The sequence below is a fragment of the Thalassophryne amazonica genome, chromosome 19 (assembly GCF_902500255.1).
Source record: "Thalassophryne amazonica chromosome 19, fThaAma1.1, whole genome shotgun sequence".
NCBI classification, from domain to species: domain Eukaryota; kingdom Metazoa; phylum Chordata; class Actinopteri; order Batrachoidiformes; family Batrachoididae; genus Thalassophryne; species Thalassophryne amazonica.
Window position 1 is genome coordinate 36,819,755 of NC_047121.1, and position 21,140 is coordinate 36,840,894.

At 40.9% G+C, this 21,140-nt stretch overlaps 1 protein-coding gene across 5 annotated transcripts in view; it reads right to left on the bottom strand.

Annotated features, from left to right (window-relative positions):
• The window catches only part of slc25a21 (solute carrier family 25 member 21), a 223,410-nt gene that overhangs the window by 66,124 nt on the left and 136,146 nt on the right, over nt 1–21,140 (bottom strand). For all 5 annotated transcript variants that reach the window (XM_034159457.1, XM_034159453.1, XM_034159454.1 and 2 more), the window contains one exon: nt 2,363–2,411. In XM_034159457.1, coding sequence (XP_034015348.1) covers nt 2,363–2,411 — 49 coding nt within the window. The remainder of the gene's footprint in view (nt 1–2,362; nt 2,412–21,140) is intronic.

Sequence of the window (21,140 nt, forward strand, 5' to 3'; positions counted from 1 at the left end):
AAACACATGGCGACGCAAACAGAAAACAAACAGATAAAACTGTCAAGCTTTTACAGCAGCTTTAACCGCTTTTTAAGGAAGAGCATTACAAAGAAAACACCGAGTGCACTTTTAACCCTGACTCAGTGCCAGGACAGACAGGCAGAGCTCGAGACTTACCTGTAATAAACCCCCATACCTTCTGCACAGGGGCGTAAATCACGCGGCGCGCTTTCAAAGTATCGAATATCGACTAATACAACACCGCTCACCCTTGGCTTTTATCCCTGACGTTTCCTCTCTGTGTTCTGGTGGTGGCACTGCCTTCAAAGTGCAACCATCGCACTTTTTTAAAAGGCACGCCAAGCAATTTATTTACCAAGAAACTGCTGCCATAAATGACAGAAAAAGCAGTACAATTTACTGACAAGTAGTGAATGGGGCAGGGGGGCTAAGAACTAAGCCAGAGGTCTTGGCTGGGCATGTGAAAGACTATAAAGCTTTAGTAGTAGCCCACGACCTGTTTATGGCCGGCTGAGACACTGTGGTGTGAGGCTCCTGATCACTCTGCAGCCCGAGACCGCTTCCGCGCTTACATGAAGGACAAATAGTAGATGGCAACGAAGGAGAAAAGCGTGCCACAGAAGGTAGCAAGTTCCCCGAAAAAACCACAGGCATACAACAACAACAACAAAAAAGTCAGATTGAATCAAGTAAGTAAAAAAAATTTGAGTGATCTGCAAACATAAAGAGATCATTTACCCATTTATGTGGAACATAAATGGGTAAATGATGCGTTTCATTTTCCACAAAATGTCTATAAGGATCTTGGCACCGGTGCCCGTTTGTGTGGAGAAAGAAAGAAAGCAGAGCTGGCTGCACACGCCGAGCATGGAAATGAGGCTTGGTATGCTCACAGCTTCACAACACACAGCCACAAAAAAGGAATGGCACAGAAATGAACTTTGACAAAAAGCCTCCATTTTATTACTTCAAATATGGTGGCTGAGAAAGGCCACAACACTAGCAAATGCAGAAAATACAAAGACCAAAAAACAAAAAAACAAAAACAAAACCCCATCAGTTCAACAGGGTAGCTGCAGCATAAAATGCAAACTTGAGACAGCGTATTGCAAACAGAGTACAAACAAATCTATCCTACAGCACCTGCAACAATTTGATTTGCTTTTGTGTCTGCTGCAAATTCAGCAGGGCTACTTTGTGTCCTTAGGGTGAATAAAAAGTCTGTGGGCCACATAGCCTTCTCTTATCGTGTACCTATTTTGTGGAATGATCTCCCTATGGCAATAAAAAGGTCAGATTCTGTAGAGACCTTCAAGTCCAGACTTACGAAGCACTTATTTTGCCTCTCCTATGGCCAGCATACTGGCATAGCATGGTACTATGCTTCCGATCCCTTTAAATTCATTTTATTAGTAAATGGAGCAGGTCTCTGCCTCAGCTTGAGCTAAACTCTGGGCCTGTTAGTGAAGCTTAGGGCTAGCAGCCGGCCGACTGATTTGTTTTTTTCTTTCTTTCTGTCATGTGCTGGATTTCATGACTGCGTGGTTTCTGAAATGGACGTGGAGTGGACTCTGCCGGCGGGAACAGGCCCACTGAATGGCATGATGGATGACCCCTGCTGGTGGACTGGATGCCTGCATGGACTTCTCAACAAATTCATCTTTTGTGTTCTGTTTTGTAAAACTTTGCAAAATCTTGTAACTGTTAGAATGGCCTAAGCAGTGGGCCACCCATCTAAGTTTAGTCTACTTGAGGTTTCTTCCTCAATATGAGAGAGAGTTTGTCCTTACCACTGTCACTTGTATGCTTGCTCTAGGGATTGGTAAGGTTAGACCTTACTTGTGTGAACTGCCTTGAGGCAGCTTTGTTGTGATTTGGTGCTATATAACCAAATAAATTGAAAATTGAAATTAAGAGCAAAATCAACAATAAAGTCAACTTTCTCAGATCTGCCTGTAGTTCACAATTTATTGAGCAGTCTGTCATTAAAGTCCTCCAGGCAGAAACACCTTTTTGCTTTGTTAGTATGTCCATTGTGTGGTGAACTGCTATTTGTGTTGTGGATAAGTTTGTAAAACACTGACATTTTGTATGCAATGTCTGAACTTGCAACAGACATGTTAACAAATCAAATGATGGCATGTGCTTTAGGATATATTTCTTCATGTTCTCAGTTCACAAGCATTTTCTCAATTTGCAAGATGTCTATTTGTTGTTGATTTAATGCGGCCGTTGTTTTGCATTTGCAAGCATTTATCTGGCATTTTTAGGTGGCGATGTTGTCTTAATTTGGAAGTGTTGTGGCTTTTCTCAGCTACCATACAATGGGACACATTTATAGATTGGGTTGGTGGCTTACCTCGTCTTCACCACATCCAGGGGGTGCATTAAGCAGATCTCCACCAGACCTAAGAGATAATTATAAAAAAAAAATCAACCAGGTTAAGAAACTTGGAGTGTAACATCATAAATTGGGCGATCACAGCAGTTTATGCACACATTTATCAGTGCAGTATTTGTTTTGAAATCATAATCCATCTCAAGGTTTCTCTTTTAATTCATTATTTTTGTATTAATTCTCTTCATCACACAGCAGTACAAGAAAAAAAAGAGAAAAAACAGCATGTTTGACCTTAAATAAAATAATAATAATAATTCCAAATTGCATTTTTTAATTTTAAGCTTTCACACAAAAAAACAAAATAAGTATTTAATGTAAAATCATGAAAGACCTCTAAAAAATAAGCATTTTTAAGCCATCTTGCCATTTAAATAAAATAAAGTTGTCCAGGAAAAGTATGATTAAATTTTTTTCCCCAGATTTATTTTTCTGAAACATAATAGAAAAAACTCTGCCACAGTCTCTCTCTCTCATTTATCAAGAAGTAACCTTATTGCTTCAATTGTGACTCATTTGAATGCCATCCTGAGTAATCCCGGAGCTGTCTTCACAGGAACATGGATATGACTGATACAGTGAGAAATCTATTCAAAAACTCTCCGAATACCTATAATTCTCAATGCTTTGTCACAAGTGTCCAGTGATATCATCTCAGGAACGTGGCGGCACTGACGGAGTGTGCTGATCAGTCCGGGACTCTGAGGTTTCACGCCAACGCTAACCGCATGCATCTGTCTTGAACAGCCGCCGCTCTGGCAGAGGGGGCCCTCTGCTCAGTCGGGTTTTTAAAGTCGTGCAATTCTCACTGCATCCCCTTTACTGGAGCCCCGATGCCCTCCCCTCACAGATTCCACTGTGTGTACACAGCTGCTGTGCAATATGGGCTCACTCTAATTTGCTCAATTAAACATATTGTCTATAAAAAGAGTGTTTCTTCTGGGGGTTTTCCATGGAAGTAATTATCAAGTGAAATACTGCAGAAAAAAAAATGACCGTCTGCAGTTGCATCTTAATTTTAAACTTGGGGGGAACCAAAGCTACTGAGAGGTGATAGTTGAAGGTCGAGCATGATTTCTGTACTGCAGTGGACACCTGATTTTTGGGGCCTTGGTGTTAAGAGGTTGGCGGTGAAGATGGAGTGTATCACTTCTTTCAGTGAATGCTGGGGTACTAAATTTGCCTGACAGCTTGACTATCCTGTTCAAACACAATGCTGCTGGGAAGTGATCCAACACGCTCCGACAGGTGACCTATCACAGAAAGAGCAAAGCCTTGAAAACACAAGGACGTCTCTGATCACCGCCGTCTTCAACCAAATGCAACCTCAACAGTTAAAACAACAAAATCATCCTGCACAATACAAAGCTAGTCATTAATTAAGGGTTCTGAAGTTATTTTTATGAGTTGGTCTGTCACTATGGTGAAATAGAAAAACAGAGGATTAGCAACAATAGCAGCACCAGAAAACTGTGGTGGTAAAGGCTTGTTATGGCCAAACAACACTATTTTCTTAGATGGCAACTCTTTCTTGTTCTCATCTTTGACATCAAGTGCTTATAAATTGCAGGAATTAAAACCTTTCATAAGCTCCCCAAAAAGGTCACGCTCATTTTGCACAACTGCATTTAGCCCTTTCACCAGACAACATCCTTATATCATCATACACTTATATATGTGACCTAGAGCCCTTGTGCTTCACTTTGAGACGGTTGATAAGGACCAACTTCCTGTCATGGTACAGCAGATCTGATGCAATTTTGAAGAAAAAAATAATTAGCAGCACAAAAACAGTCAAATCCATTAGTATTTGGACAGTCATACAAGTTTTGTGATTTTGCGTTTAACACAACTACAATGGAGTTCACATGAAAACCAAGATGTTCTTGTAATAGACTTTCAGCTTTAATTCAAGGGCTAACAAACTGCAGATTTAATAGAACTCAGTTTTCTTCAGTTTTAACCCTCTGGAGTCGAATGACGCAAAAGTCACATGACCTAATTAAGTAGATGTACCTCACAACCTGCTACACAACTGATTTCCTCATGGCTGCAGGAATGAAATTTGACTCCCTCCACTGCAGCAGGAGAGAGGGGTGTTAGCATTGGTGGAAAACTGAGATGCTAACAATCACATTCGCCAACTCCACGTGGGATTGATGACAACACACAGACCCCACGTGCGTGTGGGTGTGCGTGTTTTGCGAACGGGACTTTTCTTCCATGTGTCTGTCTGCGACAGCAAACAAGTGAAAAAAAAACACAAATTTTTCTTTATCACTGGTGTAAAATATATTACCAAATAATCAATGATCCCCAATCCAAGTAATTTGCTTGCTGAGAGAAGCACAGTGTGGTTTTGTGTGAAGCGAAAAGCAGACACAAACAGTTTTCAATGTTGTGATATTTGCCATGCTTGGAGTGAGTTTTAGTGTGTGTGGTTGAGTGTTTTAGCATGTGTAGTGTGTGGTGTAGATTTTTGTTATTTATTTAGTGCCTCAAAATAATCAGGCGTCTTGGAACAGCGTGTCAAGTTTCTCTTTCTTTGTTTTGAACTGCATGAAGATGATCGAAGGGCAGAGCAAGTCATCAGACTCTGTACCAGAGCATGACCAATCTGGTGATGAAGTGAACTTTATTGTTCTGGTCTGGATGAAGGGGAGCAGGTGGATTCACCGACCTGTATGCACAGAGCTGCACAGTGAATCAGACTGCGTGCTTCTCGTTCCATCTTCTCCAGGACTCGGCACTGCAGAGACCTCTGCTCCAGCCTGACTCTTGGAACACAGAGCAGGCTCCAGGGGTGGAGAACACAAGAGTTCAGGTAGAGAGACCCCCCCCCAAATCCAAAACACCTTTTTCTATTGTTTTTTTTTTTTGGGGGGGGGGGGGGTACAAACCCAGCCAGGACAGTCTGTACCATTACCAATAAAAATGATACAAAAACAAAGAATTAGGGAAAAATACACATGGATATTGAGGTGTAACATCTGTACAATTTTTTTAAGTTTCTGAAGGGCACTGAACATGAATTGTTTTTCTGAGTGGCACAAATATAATTTGTGTGGCATCTTATTGCATGTAAATAGCCACAAAAATGCCTGAAGCATTTCCTCCATTTTAATGTGAATTGTTGTATATAACTTCATGCTACAATTTACATATATTTTTAATTGACGTTTACAATTTATATTTACATTCTAAGTAATGAAAATGGTTCATTAAAATATTTCTGTTTTCACAATAAAAAAAAAAACTTTTTTCTGATTCAAATTTTCTGTTTTGGGGTTAATATTAGGTCACTGTTTAATGAAGTATGTCAGAATGAAAGAAAAACTGCAAAGTCACACAGGTGAGGTTGTGCTGAAAAAATGACACCAAACAAAGCCAGATAAACAGTTTGTTAAGGTAAATTATGAAGGTAAAACCAAAAGTAGTCAAAAACGACCAAAAATAGCCAAGACTCCAGATCCTAGGCATTTGATGCTGATATGAAATGATCAATATCTGAACATCACAACAACAAAGTTACAATGATTACAAATTCAATATACAACATGACTCTATGTGCTTTGACCTTTAAAATAACAAAGACTACTTAGATCGTACCCTCCACTTGCAAAAAAGACTTCACCATCCAGAGTTCCTACTTTCTGCCACTATAGGACGTTGGACCCCGGGCGGAGTGAGGGAGTGTCGGCACAAACCATTTGTAGTATGGGGGTTTCAGAGGAAACCATTTTAAACCGGCACGTCTTAAACAGGCAGGTCCGCTAGGTGACGCGAGTATGATTTTAAGTTTACTGAGCTGGACTGAATGGTTTGTGCTGAAACTCCCACATTCCGCTCGGGGTTCTCACACCGGCTGTCCCCAGATGTGGTCAAATCCCATGATATCACGTAGGGGTTCAAACAAGGTGCTGCCCTATTGAGATTTTACTTAAACAGGTTCTATAATATCAGAACATTTAAACCCTTAACGCCTGAATTTATATAGCTGTATATAAAAAAATGTTTTGTGTGTGTTTTTGCCTTTAAGTAGATGGTAAATAATGTTGAGATTATTAATTTCACTTTTGCACAAAAAATAAGTTGTAATTTTGGTATTTTGGTAATAATTTATGCTATAATGTTATAATAATAATACTGGCATGTTGCAAATATGCGACAACAGATATACTGGTCAATTTGGTATGTTGCATATTTGAGTCAAATATTGTAGCATATATGCAACAATAGGCGTTAAGGGATTAAGTGTGATTAAGGTAAAGAAAAGATGGCAACCAAAAAAAACCTTATGGTGAAATTAAATATTTTATTAAGACTGATGATTGCAGTGATAGTTAAACACAGTCATAAGACACTACTTTTGTTGTGCACTGGGTGTTAAATTGGTACTGGATATTACACATGGTGAATAATTATTCAATATCAACTCACTTCCTGGAGATACTGGGTTGTACCATTTGTTAAGAATGCAAATTCACAGTCGGGGGCCGCTGTGCAGATTCAGTGATTACTTCAGTACTTAAAATGTGCACTTAAAGTGCACATTCTTGGGGGATCACTGTAATGTCTAAATGCACTACAATGTCTTTAGATGTGAGATTAAAGTCAGTCAGGAACTTTTGTTGTCCTTCTGAGATGGCAGTTGGAAAAGAATCAAGTGATGACAAGCTTGAATGCAAAGCAAAGTTGTGTTATTTGTGCATGTGTTGCAGATGAGATGCTTTAAGAGCAACTGATGGCAGATGAGAAGAGGATAGGGTTTTCGGAGGAAAAACTAAAAAACAGAGAAAAGTGTATAACCATGGTTTCAAAGTCGATATCTCTCTTGCCAGGTTGATGTGTTGTATTGTTAGATGTGTGATCATTGATCATCTCCACTCTGCTGTACTAGTTGCTTGCATGCATTATATCTTTTGGGATGAAATAAAGTAATGAGACTGGTCTGCCTCTATATTGAAGAGTAACAAGACAATTATGACATATTAAACACATCTTCATATAGAGTAGGTAGCTCAGTGAGATAACTTGTTGTTCTACCAATCTGTGTAACAGAGTATGATTCTGATGAATCAGACTCAGTTCTTACCAAGTCAATCTTAAAAGATGTCTTCTTTACTTGGATCCCCATTGGCGTCCACAGTGGTCACTAGTCTTCTTGTGGAAAATTACAAACTCAAACACAAAAGCTCAATTAAATCACCTTGAAAATGTAAGATCTGATATGGTGTGTTGCCACTGCGTGAAGTTTTATTGAAATCCACCAATCGGTTGAAGAGGACTTGTGAATTTAAATCTCATGGACAGAAGGACAAACGGACAGGGTGACTGCTATATAAAATTTGTTTGGGGGGGGTATAAAAAGAAAACGTTGACAGGAAATGATGCCACAGTGTCACGTTTTGTCATTTAAAATCAAAATGCCATGTGCAGTAAAAGACACTGTATTTCATATAATACCAGTGACAGCCATGACCTCTAACACAAGTCCTATAGACATATTTTGTCCAGTGTGGGGAAATAAGACCTGACATCATTCAAACAATGGAAACCTGGCTACTGATGTTTCAGGATCTTCCATAGAGCATGTGTTATTGCAATTTTGTTATTTTGATCTTACAACTGAGAGGCAGCTTTTCATCCACTGGGCCCCAGTGCATCGTGCTCTTCTAACCCAGCTGTCAGCACATACTACTGTTTAATCATCAAGCCCAGCAGCACTGAAGCCACACACTCTCAGGAGCACTTCACACCCCTTCACAGCCTCCGATGAACAATCACTGTGCGCGCTCAAGGCAAACCACGGGACAACGACGCAGAGTTCCTTTCCCTCATTCAGCTGCTTCCTTCTCCTGTGCACAGGATTAGCTCCACCTTCAACAGATTCTGAGAGGAGGAGTGCAGTATTACAGTGACCTGCCATTTGGCTAACTTATAAGGATTCGCAATGCATCGGTGAATGACATATTGTGAGATTGCATTGTTTGAACATTCCTTTTGTTGCTGCATCACAATAGCATTGACAGATTTTGTCATCTAGCACCATGCAGACACGCAAACACAGACGTTCACATATTCTAATGATGGGGTGAACAAGTAGTGTTAAAGGTGAACAAAGATACAGTAAGATAGTACAGATTTTTTTTATTTTTTTACTGTGGCAGCATGCAGAGCACGGTTTTCTTATTACTCAGAGCTCATGCCACATTCAGCCGCAAAAATGTTGGCATTCCTGTCGAACACTGTAAATGCCCTGTCACACCTTGACGATTTAGCCGGCATATGCTGACCGTATTAAAAACGCTGGTATATGTGGGCGTACGTCTAATAAATAAATGCAGCTGTCACATCTTGACGATTAAGCAGCATTTACAGAGTGGTTCAGCTCAGTACTGCATGGTGTGGTATGTGTCAGAAACAGAGTAATTTAACATTATTTTGTTATTTTTATTTTTTATCTTGCTGGACCATTTTCATTGTGTACAGAATTCTGATGAGTCAACTGGTTGTGGGAAATGCTGCTGTGAATGAATGGAGTGCAGTGACTCTTTAAACTTCTAAAGCGCTACATGGTTGCTTTCTGATCAGGTTCGCTGATCAGGTCATCATGGAACTGAATAGTGAAACGCTGTGATTATTTAAACTTTTAAAGCACCAATCGGCCTCCATCAGTTGCGATCAGACCTGAATGAAGTGATCCGGTGATCTGTTGGTGTGATCACTGACAGATCACACAGTCAGCGGCGGCGCTTTATATATTTGAAGAGAGACAGCCCTTCATTCGGGTCTGCTCACACCTGATCGATCAGGTCATCTGATGATCACACAGTCAGTGACAGCGCTTTAAAAGTTTAAATCATCGCAGCGCTTCTGTGCATTCAGAGCACGACACCGGCATCCTCTGAGAAACGCACCTGAAGCAGAAAAACCACCGAGGGACTTGCTTTAAAAAGCTACATTTACAGCCACGACAAGGAATTAAAGTATTTTCAGATGTCATTTTTGAAAATCAGGAGCTTTATGTGGATACGTGTCCCTCAGGCTGTGATGGTGAATTGGACTGAAATGAACACGTCAGATTATATTTTCTATTTGTGTGAATGAAACAGTCTGCATGAGGACGCAGCTTTCAGCCAATCAGTGGCCAGCATTAATGGACATATTTAGACTTATGATTAAATTACAAGAAACGTGTGCCAACAATCACAAAATATACCTACAGCTTATGTCCCGCATGTGCGGGACGTATGAGTCACACGCTGGCACTTGTTGAAATTTTTCAGCATGCCCAAATTTTTCAAGGAGCTCTGCGTATTAGGACATATATCAGTGAGCTTCGACGTGCTTCAGCGTGCACGAACATGCTCTTAACATATATACATATGTATGCATAAAAAATAAAAGTTACCCTTAACTTATTAGATGTCTGCCAGTATTGGCATATGCTGGCTAAATAGTCATGGTGTGATAGGGCCTTAAAGAACATATGGTGGGCTATCAGAGTCAGCAGAACCAACTTGACAGAGTGCTAAACAGTGCTGCTTCACCCACATTCAGCAGGATAGGCTTAAACATTCTTCTGTTTGGATGATGCAGTGACTCGCTGAGTCAAACATAACAAGAAGCCTCAGTAGTAGCGCCAGAACCGCTGCCGTTGACTTAATTCCGGGTCTTCTGATAACTCGTCTTCCCGAAGAGAAAAAGGTCATACATCATGCAGATGTGATGATTATCTGAGTTGGTTTTGGCTCGGGAATGCACGCAGTTTGTTCCCACGCAAAAGTGAAAAAGAAAAACAATAGTGCGCCAGGGAGCGATTGCTCAACGGGTGCAGGTGTCATCCATCATGTCAAGACACACACTGGATGACTGTATTTCCCAGCAGCCACAGGGTGAAGATCAGTGCCACAGAAATAGTCTGGTGGCAGAATCAGATTTTTTCTGGAACCTTTTTTAGAGCTATAACAGATATTTTATTGTTTTATATGGTAGACAGGATCTATCTAAAGATATTCCAGCCGGGTGCAGAGACTGCACCCTTGGGCAAAATTTTTTATAAGCAATGACAAATATCTTTAAATGGCTCTATCTCAGCTTCTAATTGACATAGATACCTGCTTTTTGATGTCTAAATGTATGTGTTTTTAGGTAGAGGAACACATTTAGATAATCAAATTCATCCTTATTCATGTTTTAACATAAAGTGTCCACCAAAACCTGTGACGAATACATATTGCATCGTATTTTCATGACTTTTTGACACAAGCCACCCTATTTTCTCTTTACAAATGAAATTTTTAATGTCAAACAAGACAAGTGAATGTATCTTATGTATATATGAAAGTTCTCAGACCACAAAACATTTTAATTAATAATATACAGTGGCTTGCAAAAGTATTCAGCCCCTTGGTATATTTATGGCATTTTATATACAAACACTAAATCAGGCTTCTCAATATAAAGATTTCTACACTTATCTTCCTTAGACTGAAACCGGAAGCAAGTCTCTACAACTTCATATGAATTAATTAAAAATATAAAAGCCAAGATGATGGTTGCATCATTAATCAGCCCCTTTAGTATAATACCTGTATATAATCAGTTTAATTGCTAGTTTTCTTCAGACAAGTCAGGGGATGGATACATGAACATTTCCAAGTCACTGAATAGGTCTTGGACTTTATTTACATCAATTACAAAGAAATACAAACAGTATGGCACTCTATGGTAAATCTGCATGTAGTGGACTGTTCTCAAAAACTGAGTCACTGTGCAAGAAGGATACAAGTGAGGAAAACCACCAAGACATGCAGACAACTCAGAAGAAGTTATAGGCTTCTGTGGTTGTGATTGGAAAAACTGTGCACAGTGCATATTTTGCATTCTGTATCCCCAGTTATACAGACCTGAAAGAAAGAAGACCTGAAAGTTCAGCTACAATTTGCCAGAAGGTATATCTGAGATATAAGCCTAGATTTAATGTTTTGGTGAAAGAAGATAAAAAATAAAGTAAATTGAGAATTATTTTACCATCTTACCACTCCAATATCAATTTTTTTTTTTGTTCATTTACAACCATTGTAGAAAATTCTAGCTTTTATCCTGTAGTTTTCAGGCGGGAGATGAGGCAGAAAATGGCGTGATGACAGAGGCTCATCTCACAGGCATGGCCCGGATTTGACATGGCTCCTGACTCAACTTGCAGGTGATATTTCATTCCTCCATGTCCTTCATTAATGCTTTTCAAAACACATTGGACTTGGAATGCTAAACAAAGCCTCTGAGCGGCTGCCACCCCAATTCGTCATCTGCCGTGTGCGATATCCAATTTAGAAAGCCAGACTTACGTCAGACTCTTTTAATGCTCAGACACAGAGCGAGGTGAATCAGTGAACAATGTCACAGTGGCAAAGATGCACATGAAAACATTATGAATGACAGGGATTTGCCGTGTAGATACCCCCACCACCACCACTCACACACACACCCAAAAAAAGAGATGAACTATTTGTTCGTGTTAAATAAAAAGATCATATTTCACCTCCATCCTTTTCAATGCATATCAAAATGTTGATGCTTTTTGGAATGTATGTAAACCATTTTATGGTTTTACAAACAAGACAAAGTAAGTTGCTAAATAAATGTAATGTAAAAGCACCAAAAAAAAAAAAAAAAAAAAAAAAAAAAAAAGCCCATGAAGCCCATTTTTCTGGCTCGTGAACTAACGATCACGTTGTGCTTACTCGGATTGAAATGCTGTCGTTTAAAAGAGCCTTTACGCCAAACAGTGAGCGACCAAGTGCACAGAGTGGCGTAAAGCCCGAGGCGCAAGTCCAAAGGCAAACGTTCAGTTTCCACAACCATTCATATTAGATCAATGATGCCAAATCAACAAGTAACGACAAATGATATGTCTGTTATCAACACAAGCTGACTGATCGGTCTTGCTCTTACTGCTACAGCAATTATGTTCTTTTATCACCTAAAATATAGTGAAAGTCAACACATTTCACCTACTTGTCATTTACAAATATTAGATATTCAGCAGGTTCTCATTTATTGCATTAAAATATGCCAGAAGTTGTTGCACTGTATAACTGAAGGTTCTCAGACAGCATTAAACACAATGTTCAAAATATTTAAGAAAGGATTTCATGCTAAATTATTCAGCAATCAAAAGGTATTTCAATCTTGAGTGTTTGATCCCCAAGGGCCCCCTGCCCCCAACCTTTTTCTATTTTATTTATATTGTAATGGCTTGTCAATGCAGTGGGAACATCATTCCTCCTAAAGAGTTTGATGGTATACGTATCATAATATGTGTATTACAGTTGTGACACGCCATTCAGCTGCCCGCACTGAGCCTCTGAAACGCATTGACTCGCCATGGGGCAGCAGTGCGGTGCATCTGCTTGTGGTGTTACAGCTATGACGATCTTAATATTTCACAACTTATATAACCCATGGCAGGGAATGACAATATATCTGTAATTTAAGGTTTATTATGATATGACACCCGGTTCAGATGTGAGCGCTGCTACGTGGCTCTGAGACGCACTGATTCGCAGTGACCCAATGCTTTCAGTTTGACTGCGCAATGTTCAAGTCTAGTTCAAAACATGAATGCATGACACAGACACTGCACATACCAAAATCTCTTTTGTGCACTGGATCGAATGGGATGCAGTGAAGGTACACATACGGCTCATCCGTAACACAATCAGGACATGCTGGCAGGATGTGATGTGCCTGACCATGGTGAATGTCTCTCAAGTGCGATCAGACTGTTCCAAATGCTGTTTTCACACTGTGAGAATATTTAGAATGCAGTCAGACTGTAGTAAGACTGTACTTCGACCACAGTTCAAGCTTTTTCCACCTCGACTGCACTCAAATGTTTTGAGCATCTGCTAAACATTTGGGCGGGCCACAGGAATTTGTCTGACTGTTTGGAGTGCACACAGAACGCTGTCGGAGGTTTTCGATTTTGCCCAAACAGAGGTCAAATTTTCATTCAGACAGCATTCAGTCTCATTCGGCCTCTAGTGTGACGGAGGTATCAGCATTTTCATCTCAGGTTAGGAGTCAGGTCTGGGAACATGTGCTGGTGCCACGCCTCACTGTATTCACCATACTATGGAGGCACCTTCTGTCCTGCATGACAACCACTCAGGCAGACAACCTGTCTATCTCCACCTCTTAAAGTGGCTTTCCCAGCCACTGGGTTCCTCAACACTGATGCAGGTAGATGCTGAATCATGAACAGAGAAATGCGCCATATGGCCAAAACATCGTAGCTGACATTCCCTCACAGTGGATGAGATACTCTTGTTGCGAGTCTCCAGCAGTAACCACTTGTTTGACAGAAAGTCATTCCAGGGGTACCAAAGGATCCTCAGAAGTTACCTTGTACCAAAGACATCTACTCATCACTGTGGGTTACTTCTTAGCGTCTAAGTTTCACAACCCTATAGTAAGACAGGCATCACCAGAACACCTAAAGATTTGGACCTTTATGTTCCTTCAACCCTGTTCAATGACCTCATAATGTACTTTGATTTTTTCTTTTAACAAGCCAAATGCAGCTCCAACTAGTAAAACATGTCAATGTCATTTGGTTGCCTCATCACATGAGAGAACTTACTTTGAATGTGCAGTATTATTAAAAGAACTCCCACCCCTCCAAAAAAAAAAAAAAAAAAAAAAAAAAACCTTGCCACAGCGTTTGTTTATTTTTAATTGAATGAAACAGTGTTGTTGCTTTAAGAAGCATGGCAGCGACATCTGAAAGAACAGCGGCACTTCAGAAAGTGTAGTGGTGCCGAGACACTACTACGCTTTAGGGCAATCTCAGGAAACAGAGCAGAAATTATTTTCCTATAATGACGGCACAACCAAGTCAGAATTTACAAAGTCTGACAGAGCTGGGAAAAAAGTGCAGATAGTTGATTTTAGCAAATTAAATAAACTTCATTAACACAGAAACACAAAACGCTGCCAAATGTGAGTCATGCTTCCTCTTCAACTCTTATGTTCCATCACAGGTGGATTCTGTTATCAGCAACTTAGCAGAGAGGAAGAAAATGAATAAGTTAAAGAAAGCAAGGGGAGGGGGAGATTTTGTTTCCTAGATCACACCGTGCTGTGTTTCTGATTATACAGGAATTTTCCCATTCAAAACGCACAACAAATGTAATCCCGCAATGAGGTGAGGATTACACGTGCAGAGACAAGAGCGAATAACGGCGCCATTAGTTATAATCATTACCAATCAAGCTGCTTGTCTTGGGAGCGCAGAAGTGTCTCGATTATTCCCTCAGCAGTCACCAATTATGCACTTGACAAAATGCAAAACATGCCCCAAAACAAGACAAAAAAAAAAGAGCAATCATCTCCAATGACATTGTGGGAGTTTTATTTATTTATGTTTAAATTGAGGGCCCATGATGATTACAAAGATTATCCCCAGGATTCTCCAGGTGATGTGTGCTGCTTTACCTGCTAATGTTTGTCAGTAAAGGTCCAAAATGCTTGTTCTCTATTCTGGGTAATAATAATAATAATAATAATAATAATAATAAAAAAACAAGTCCTGGACACTTCCCTTTGACTGGTCTGTCCCATTACGCCTGTTACAGAAGATGCGGATGGTTGAGAGATGAAAAAAAAAAGAAAAAAAAAAGACCAAATCTCTGAACAATCTTTCAGTGAGCGCTCAGCGATCGCAAAGAGCTCTCAGTGATCTTCGACTGATCTCCACAGTCACCACAGTCTCCTCAAAGTTTTGATACAGTACAAAACATTCTCTCAATGATCTCCAAGGGAAGCAATCTCACAATGAACTCTCAACAATCTACAGTGAATGCTCAACAACCTCTCAATCTCATCAATCTATGAATGATCTCTCTTGGTTACACTGGATCTATCGGCGATCTTCGTAAATCTCTCATGATCTCTCTTTGTCACACAATGAATTCTCAGGAAAGTCAACAGTCACTGCAGGAGGTCAAAAAAATTGCATTTTTGATCACACAACGAGCACTCAAGGATCTTCCAAACATTTACACTGAAGCGGCTTTTTTGAGGCCTTAGAACAGTGGTGTCCATAGCATTCCAGAAAGGGCCGAGAGGGTGCAGGTTTTCCTTGCAGCCACTGACTCTAGCAGGTGATTTCACTGATTAAGGGCCGGTGTCCTGAAACTTTTAGATGTGTCTCTGCTTCTACACACCTGAGTTAGTTAATGAGGTCATTGGCAGCACTCAGAAGAACTTAACTGCATACCGAGGAGGTAATTCAGCCATTTTATTCAGGTGTGTTGGACACATCTAAAAGTTGCAGGACACCAGCCTTCAAGGACTGGAGTTGAATACCCCTGCCTCAGGCAAATTTTTAATCACTCAATGGTTACCCAACGATCTCTGTGTGTGTAAAGTGGGCCTTAATGGAATGGTTTCTACTCTTAAGGTGCACTGACACGAACACGCATTTGACTCGCGCACTAGCACGACCTGTGTTGTGCTGGAGAAAAAACTCGTCTTTAACGGGTGCAGACAGGACACGAGAGGGGCGGCAGTGCGTGCTATTGCGCACAGAGAATTTTGAAATGTTCAAAAAAATCTTTCATGCACAAAGGTCGTGTTATGTGGCGTGATCTAATCTCCAACACGACGTGCAGCTCGTCAAGTGGAGTAAAGAAGTGAAGAGCGAGTGGTGACATCAGCAGCTCGTATCAGAGCGCAGCTCGTCTGAACAATAACAAGAAGTTAAATCTCTTATAAACATACTTTAACAGCTGCACACAAGAAGGAAAGAACACGCAACTGTTTTATCAAGCCATGACAATGTAAACATGACAAATAATTACCTTTTTAGAGGGCTCCAAATGCTTTCTGCAGGTAGTTAGGTGCAAACTGCTCCGGCTGCAGCCTCCTCTGTTATTCAGGATACGATTAGAGCCGTTTTCAACAGCAAATTTGCAGAAAGAAAAAAAAGATTAATCCACCACAAAATAATTATTTTATATACGCAGCATCCAGCGTAGAGCACGTGGCAGCTGGTGGAATAAAGAACGGCGTCCAGCTGTGAACCCAGAGGGTGAGATCGCCACAATGACGTTCGTGCTATTACGTGAGTCATAGGCATGCTTGTGCCAGTGCACCTTTCAATAGTCCAAGTTGTTCCCCACAGTTTCATGAAAATCACATCCAGTAACATCCCTTAAAATAATAACAACCCACATGAATCTTTTATGCAAATTGCCCCCAAAATGTGCATTTCTTCACCAGTGCATGCCCAATCTTTTCACTAAGAGTGTTTTAACGGGACTTTAGCACAATTTGCCCTGCTCACAAGTGCCAAGCTCAAAACAAAAATAAGACCAATTTACATTCAAGTGGGCCAACTGCATTTACACTACAAAGTGGAAACACTGAACTGAGCAACCAGCACGCCTGTGAGGACATGTAACAGCAATCACGAAATACATGCCAATATCAGTGAGCTGGTTTCCTCGTAAGGGTGCCGGAAAAAAAAAAAAAAAAAAAAATCGATTCACGTTCAAATCACGATTCTTATTTATTATGATTCTGAATCGATCCAAAATGTCCAAGAATCGATTTTTAAAAAGCATTTTTTAAAACATTTTCTTACTTACTCGCTGCATGTACTGTTTGTCAGGCAACGGCCTCCGTACTACAGCGTCCCCACGAGGGGAGGATCCAGCGTGCTTCAAACATTTGTGAGCTGCAGCTTAGCTGGTGGACGAAGAGCTAATTCAGCCAGCACCGTCTTTGCTGAAAGCAAATGTTTGGGCGCATTTTGGATTTTATTATTTGCTGAGTAAGAAGGAGCTTGACATGACTTATGCAGTGTGCAAAATCTGCAAAACAAAAGTCAAGTGCTTCGGAAACACTTCAAACCCACAAGCCCACATGCTGCGCCATCACCCGGAGCTAAAAGAAGTGGAGCAGCGGTCTCTGCCGACTACTGACCAGCGCTTCGCTAAACTGCCAGCCAACTCTGAACGAGCAAAGCAGATAAATAAATTTACATGTAGAATCACTTGATTAACCTTGTAAAGCTGCATTTTCTTAAACATAAACATTTTTTAAGTAATATAACTATATCTCAGAGCTCTTTCAATCGAAAATCAATTCTGAATCGAACTGTCACCCCAACAATCGGAATCGAATTGAATCGTGAGTTGTTGTACAATTCACATCCCTATTTCCTGGTGCCAACACAACAACCTTAAATGCAGAGAAAACCAAGGAGCTGATCATGGATCTCAGGAGAAAGGGAGCACACACACACACACACACACACACACACACACACACACACTGGTGGGACAGAGGTAGCCAGGATGAAAACCTTGAAATTCTTCGATCATTACAGGATTTCACTTTGTCTCATAACACACACACCAAATTATCAAGAAGCCCCAACAGCGACTGTACTTCCTAATGCTGCGTTCACACCGGGTGCGACGCGAGCGACTGCAGCCACAGGTTGCCATGTAATCCCTATGTAAGGACGCGTTTTGGCGCCAAACCGCGCAGCGCGACGCGATGGACGCGAGTGAAGCGATGCGAGTGAAGCGATTTTGAGCGTTTTGCGCATTTGTGGCGCGATATTGCGTCGCGTCACGTCGCGTTGCCCTCCTCCCCAAGTTCAAAAATCTGAACTTTTTCGTCTCGTCGCAATGACCAATCAGGGACTGAATATGTAGTGACGTGGAGATGTCTGGAGTTTGACTGAAGATGAGAACATGTTCTGTATCTGGTAGCAGCCTGTGAGCAAGACTTATGTCTCTTTTGTCCTTTATTTCACAATCATGACAGTTTTTGGAGCGAACAGCAGCACCACAGCAGCGGGGAGCGGAGTTTCTTTTTATTTTTATTTTACGTGCGCATGCATGCGAATCGTCCTGGAGATTATTTTACTTATTAACTACACAGCTGTATAATAAAACAAATGGTGATTGGTTTCTAAACACAATTATGACAGAGTTTTTGGAGCGAGCAGCAGCCCTACTTGCAGCAGCGGGAGCGGAGCTTTTTCCTTTTCTTTTTTTTCCTACGTGCACGCGCGAGCGAATCGTCTGTAGAGAATATTTTATTAATTAACTACACAGATGTATAATAAAACAAATGGTGACTGGTTTCTAAACACAATTATGACAGAGTTTTTTGGGGGAAGAGCCAGCTGCAGCAAGCAGCAGAGTTTCTTTCTTTTTTTTTTTTTTATTGTTTACATGTGCGCGCGCGAACGGGACAGTTGATCCTCAAACTGGGTCCCACAGAGGTGGAAGGACCGCTGAAAGCGGCCATCACCCAGACACAGCTCCTGCAGCAAATAATGATACTCTCTGTATTGGGAGCTTTCCACAGCAACTCGCTCCGTGTGATCAAGGTCCGTCATGTTAGCTTGACTAACAACTGGAGCCGGCGAGCGGAATGGAAGCTCCTCCTATTTGATGATGCACCGGGGCGAATTTTCGCAGCGAAAGTCCACCCAAGCAGAGCAACACACCGGGCGAAGGAGGCGCGTCCGTCGCCTGGTGACCCACGCGAATTTGTAGCGTCTGATCGCGCCCGGTGTGAACGCGGCATAAGAAGGCTGAAGAAAGTTTGCATGTCATCAACAATCCTCAGCGACTTGTACAGGGAGGATAATAGAAAGTCTCCCCACCAATTCCATCACAGTGTGATACGGCTTCATGAAAGCAAGGCAGCGTGATAAAATCAGCACAAGGCATCTCAGGAGTGGATTTCCCCTCACTCCAGGACATTCATCACACCAGGGTCATCAGGAGTCTCTTCAGACCGCTGCCATCACGCAGAAGATACAGAGGTGTGAGCTCAAGGACAACAAGACTGACAACAAGACCTACTTCTCTGCACAGGCCTTTAGGCTTCTGAATGCATGCTGCACTTTCCCACTAATTTAAACTGCTGAACACGGCTTAACTCACATACATTCTGAAGTGCAATATTTATTGACATAACCATCTCAGGTGCATATGCACTTTATGACATGGTGCACAACAGCTACATAATCCTCATACAGGTCTACGTATCTATTTCAGTGCTGTTAAGTGTGTGTAGTTTGATACTTTTTTTTTTTATCTTTTGGTGTAACACCAGGTTTTCACTGTGCATATGACAATAAAGACTCTTGAAAGTTTTGTGCTGGTTTCCAGACCTCCAGATGAAAGGATTAACATGACTTCATGTATACATTTCACCCTGTATGTATGAATGACCTTGTGTGGATGAGAAAAGTTCCTAAATAAATTCAAACTTGTGCACCCAATTCTTGTTTTTGTTTTAAGCTACCAATGACATATGCTGGACAGTTATTCCACCTTGGCAAAAGAACAGCTCAAAAACATAATTAAAAGCTTAAAATTACCATGACGTTCATGTCCATGACGAGTGTATGTAAAAATCTGAGCACAACTGTAAGCAAGTCTTCAAAGTGAACATTGCAGTGCCTCAGGATGTTGCGTTAAAAGGTCAGATGTTATCAAAGCATGATGTCCCATCCTGTCTATGGTTGATACTGACACCATGATTTATGCATTTGTTCTTCTAGACTGGACTACTGCAATGTTCTATTTTCTGGTTTACCACACTCCAGCACGAGGGGTCTCCAATTGGTTCAAAATGCTGCTGCCAGACTTTTGACAAGAAGCAGAAAGTTTGACCACATTACAGCCATTTTGGCATCTTTTCACTGGCTTCCTGACCCTGTAAGATCAGATTTTAAGGTTCTGTTACCAACCTGTAAAATTATTCATGGACTAGCACCTCCTTACTTAGCTGACCTAATTAATCCCTACGTACCGGCCTGGGCTCTGTATTCTCAGGGTGCAGGACTACTTTATGTCCCTAATGTGAATAAAAAGTCTGCGGGTCACAGAGCTTTCTCTTCTGTACCTGTTCTGTGGAATGATCTCCCTGCATCAATAAAACAGCCAGATTCTGTAGAGACTTTCAAGTCCAGACTTAAAAGACACTTATTTTCTCTTTCGTATGGCTAGTGTACTGGCATAGTATGTTACTATGCTCCCTACCCTTTAAATTCATTTTTTTTCGCGGCCTCAACTTGATCTAAAGTCTGGGTCTGTTAGTGAAGCTTAGGGCTAGTGGATAGGGCTAGTGTTCCTTCTGTTTTGCTTGTTGCTTAATACTGTCAAACAATACCTTATTTGTTGTCTTTCTGCCCCCTGATTCTGTTTTTTCTCTCTGTTTGAGATGCGGCTCCATCCAGAAGTAGAAGTGGGCATCTTCTTCTGCAGGCCTCCCATCCTAGATACCAGCATGGACTCCCAAAATTTCCTGCATATTTGTATTGTCAAATGTGTCAGTACATTGGCCCAAACAGAGGGTCACCCCTTCAAGTCTAGTCTGCTTGAGGTTCCTTATTCAAATCAGAGGGAGAATTTCCTTACCACTGTCGCCTGTGTGCTTGCTCTAGGGGTTAGTAAGGTTAGCCCTTTTGTTGATGAAGTGACAAATGTTGATCGGAGGAAATAAGTCACTATTATTTAACCTGTAGCTCCTGCATTATGCTACTTCACCTTCACCACTTCATTTTATGTTTGCCCTAACAGGAAAATGTTAGAATGCTATAAGTGAATAATTACAATCAAATACCAGTTGGCCTACAGCCTATTTGTGTGATTAATTGTTTTTTTCAGTCAGGTCTTCTAGTATTTATCATTCA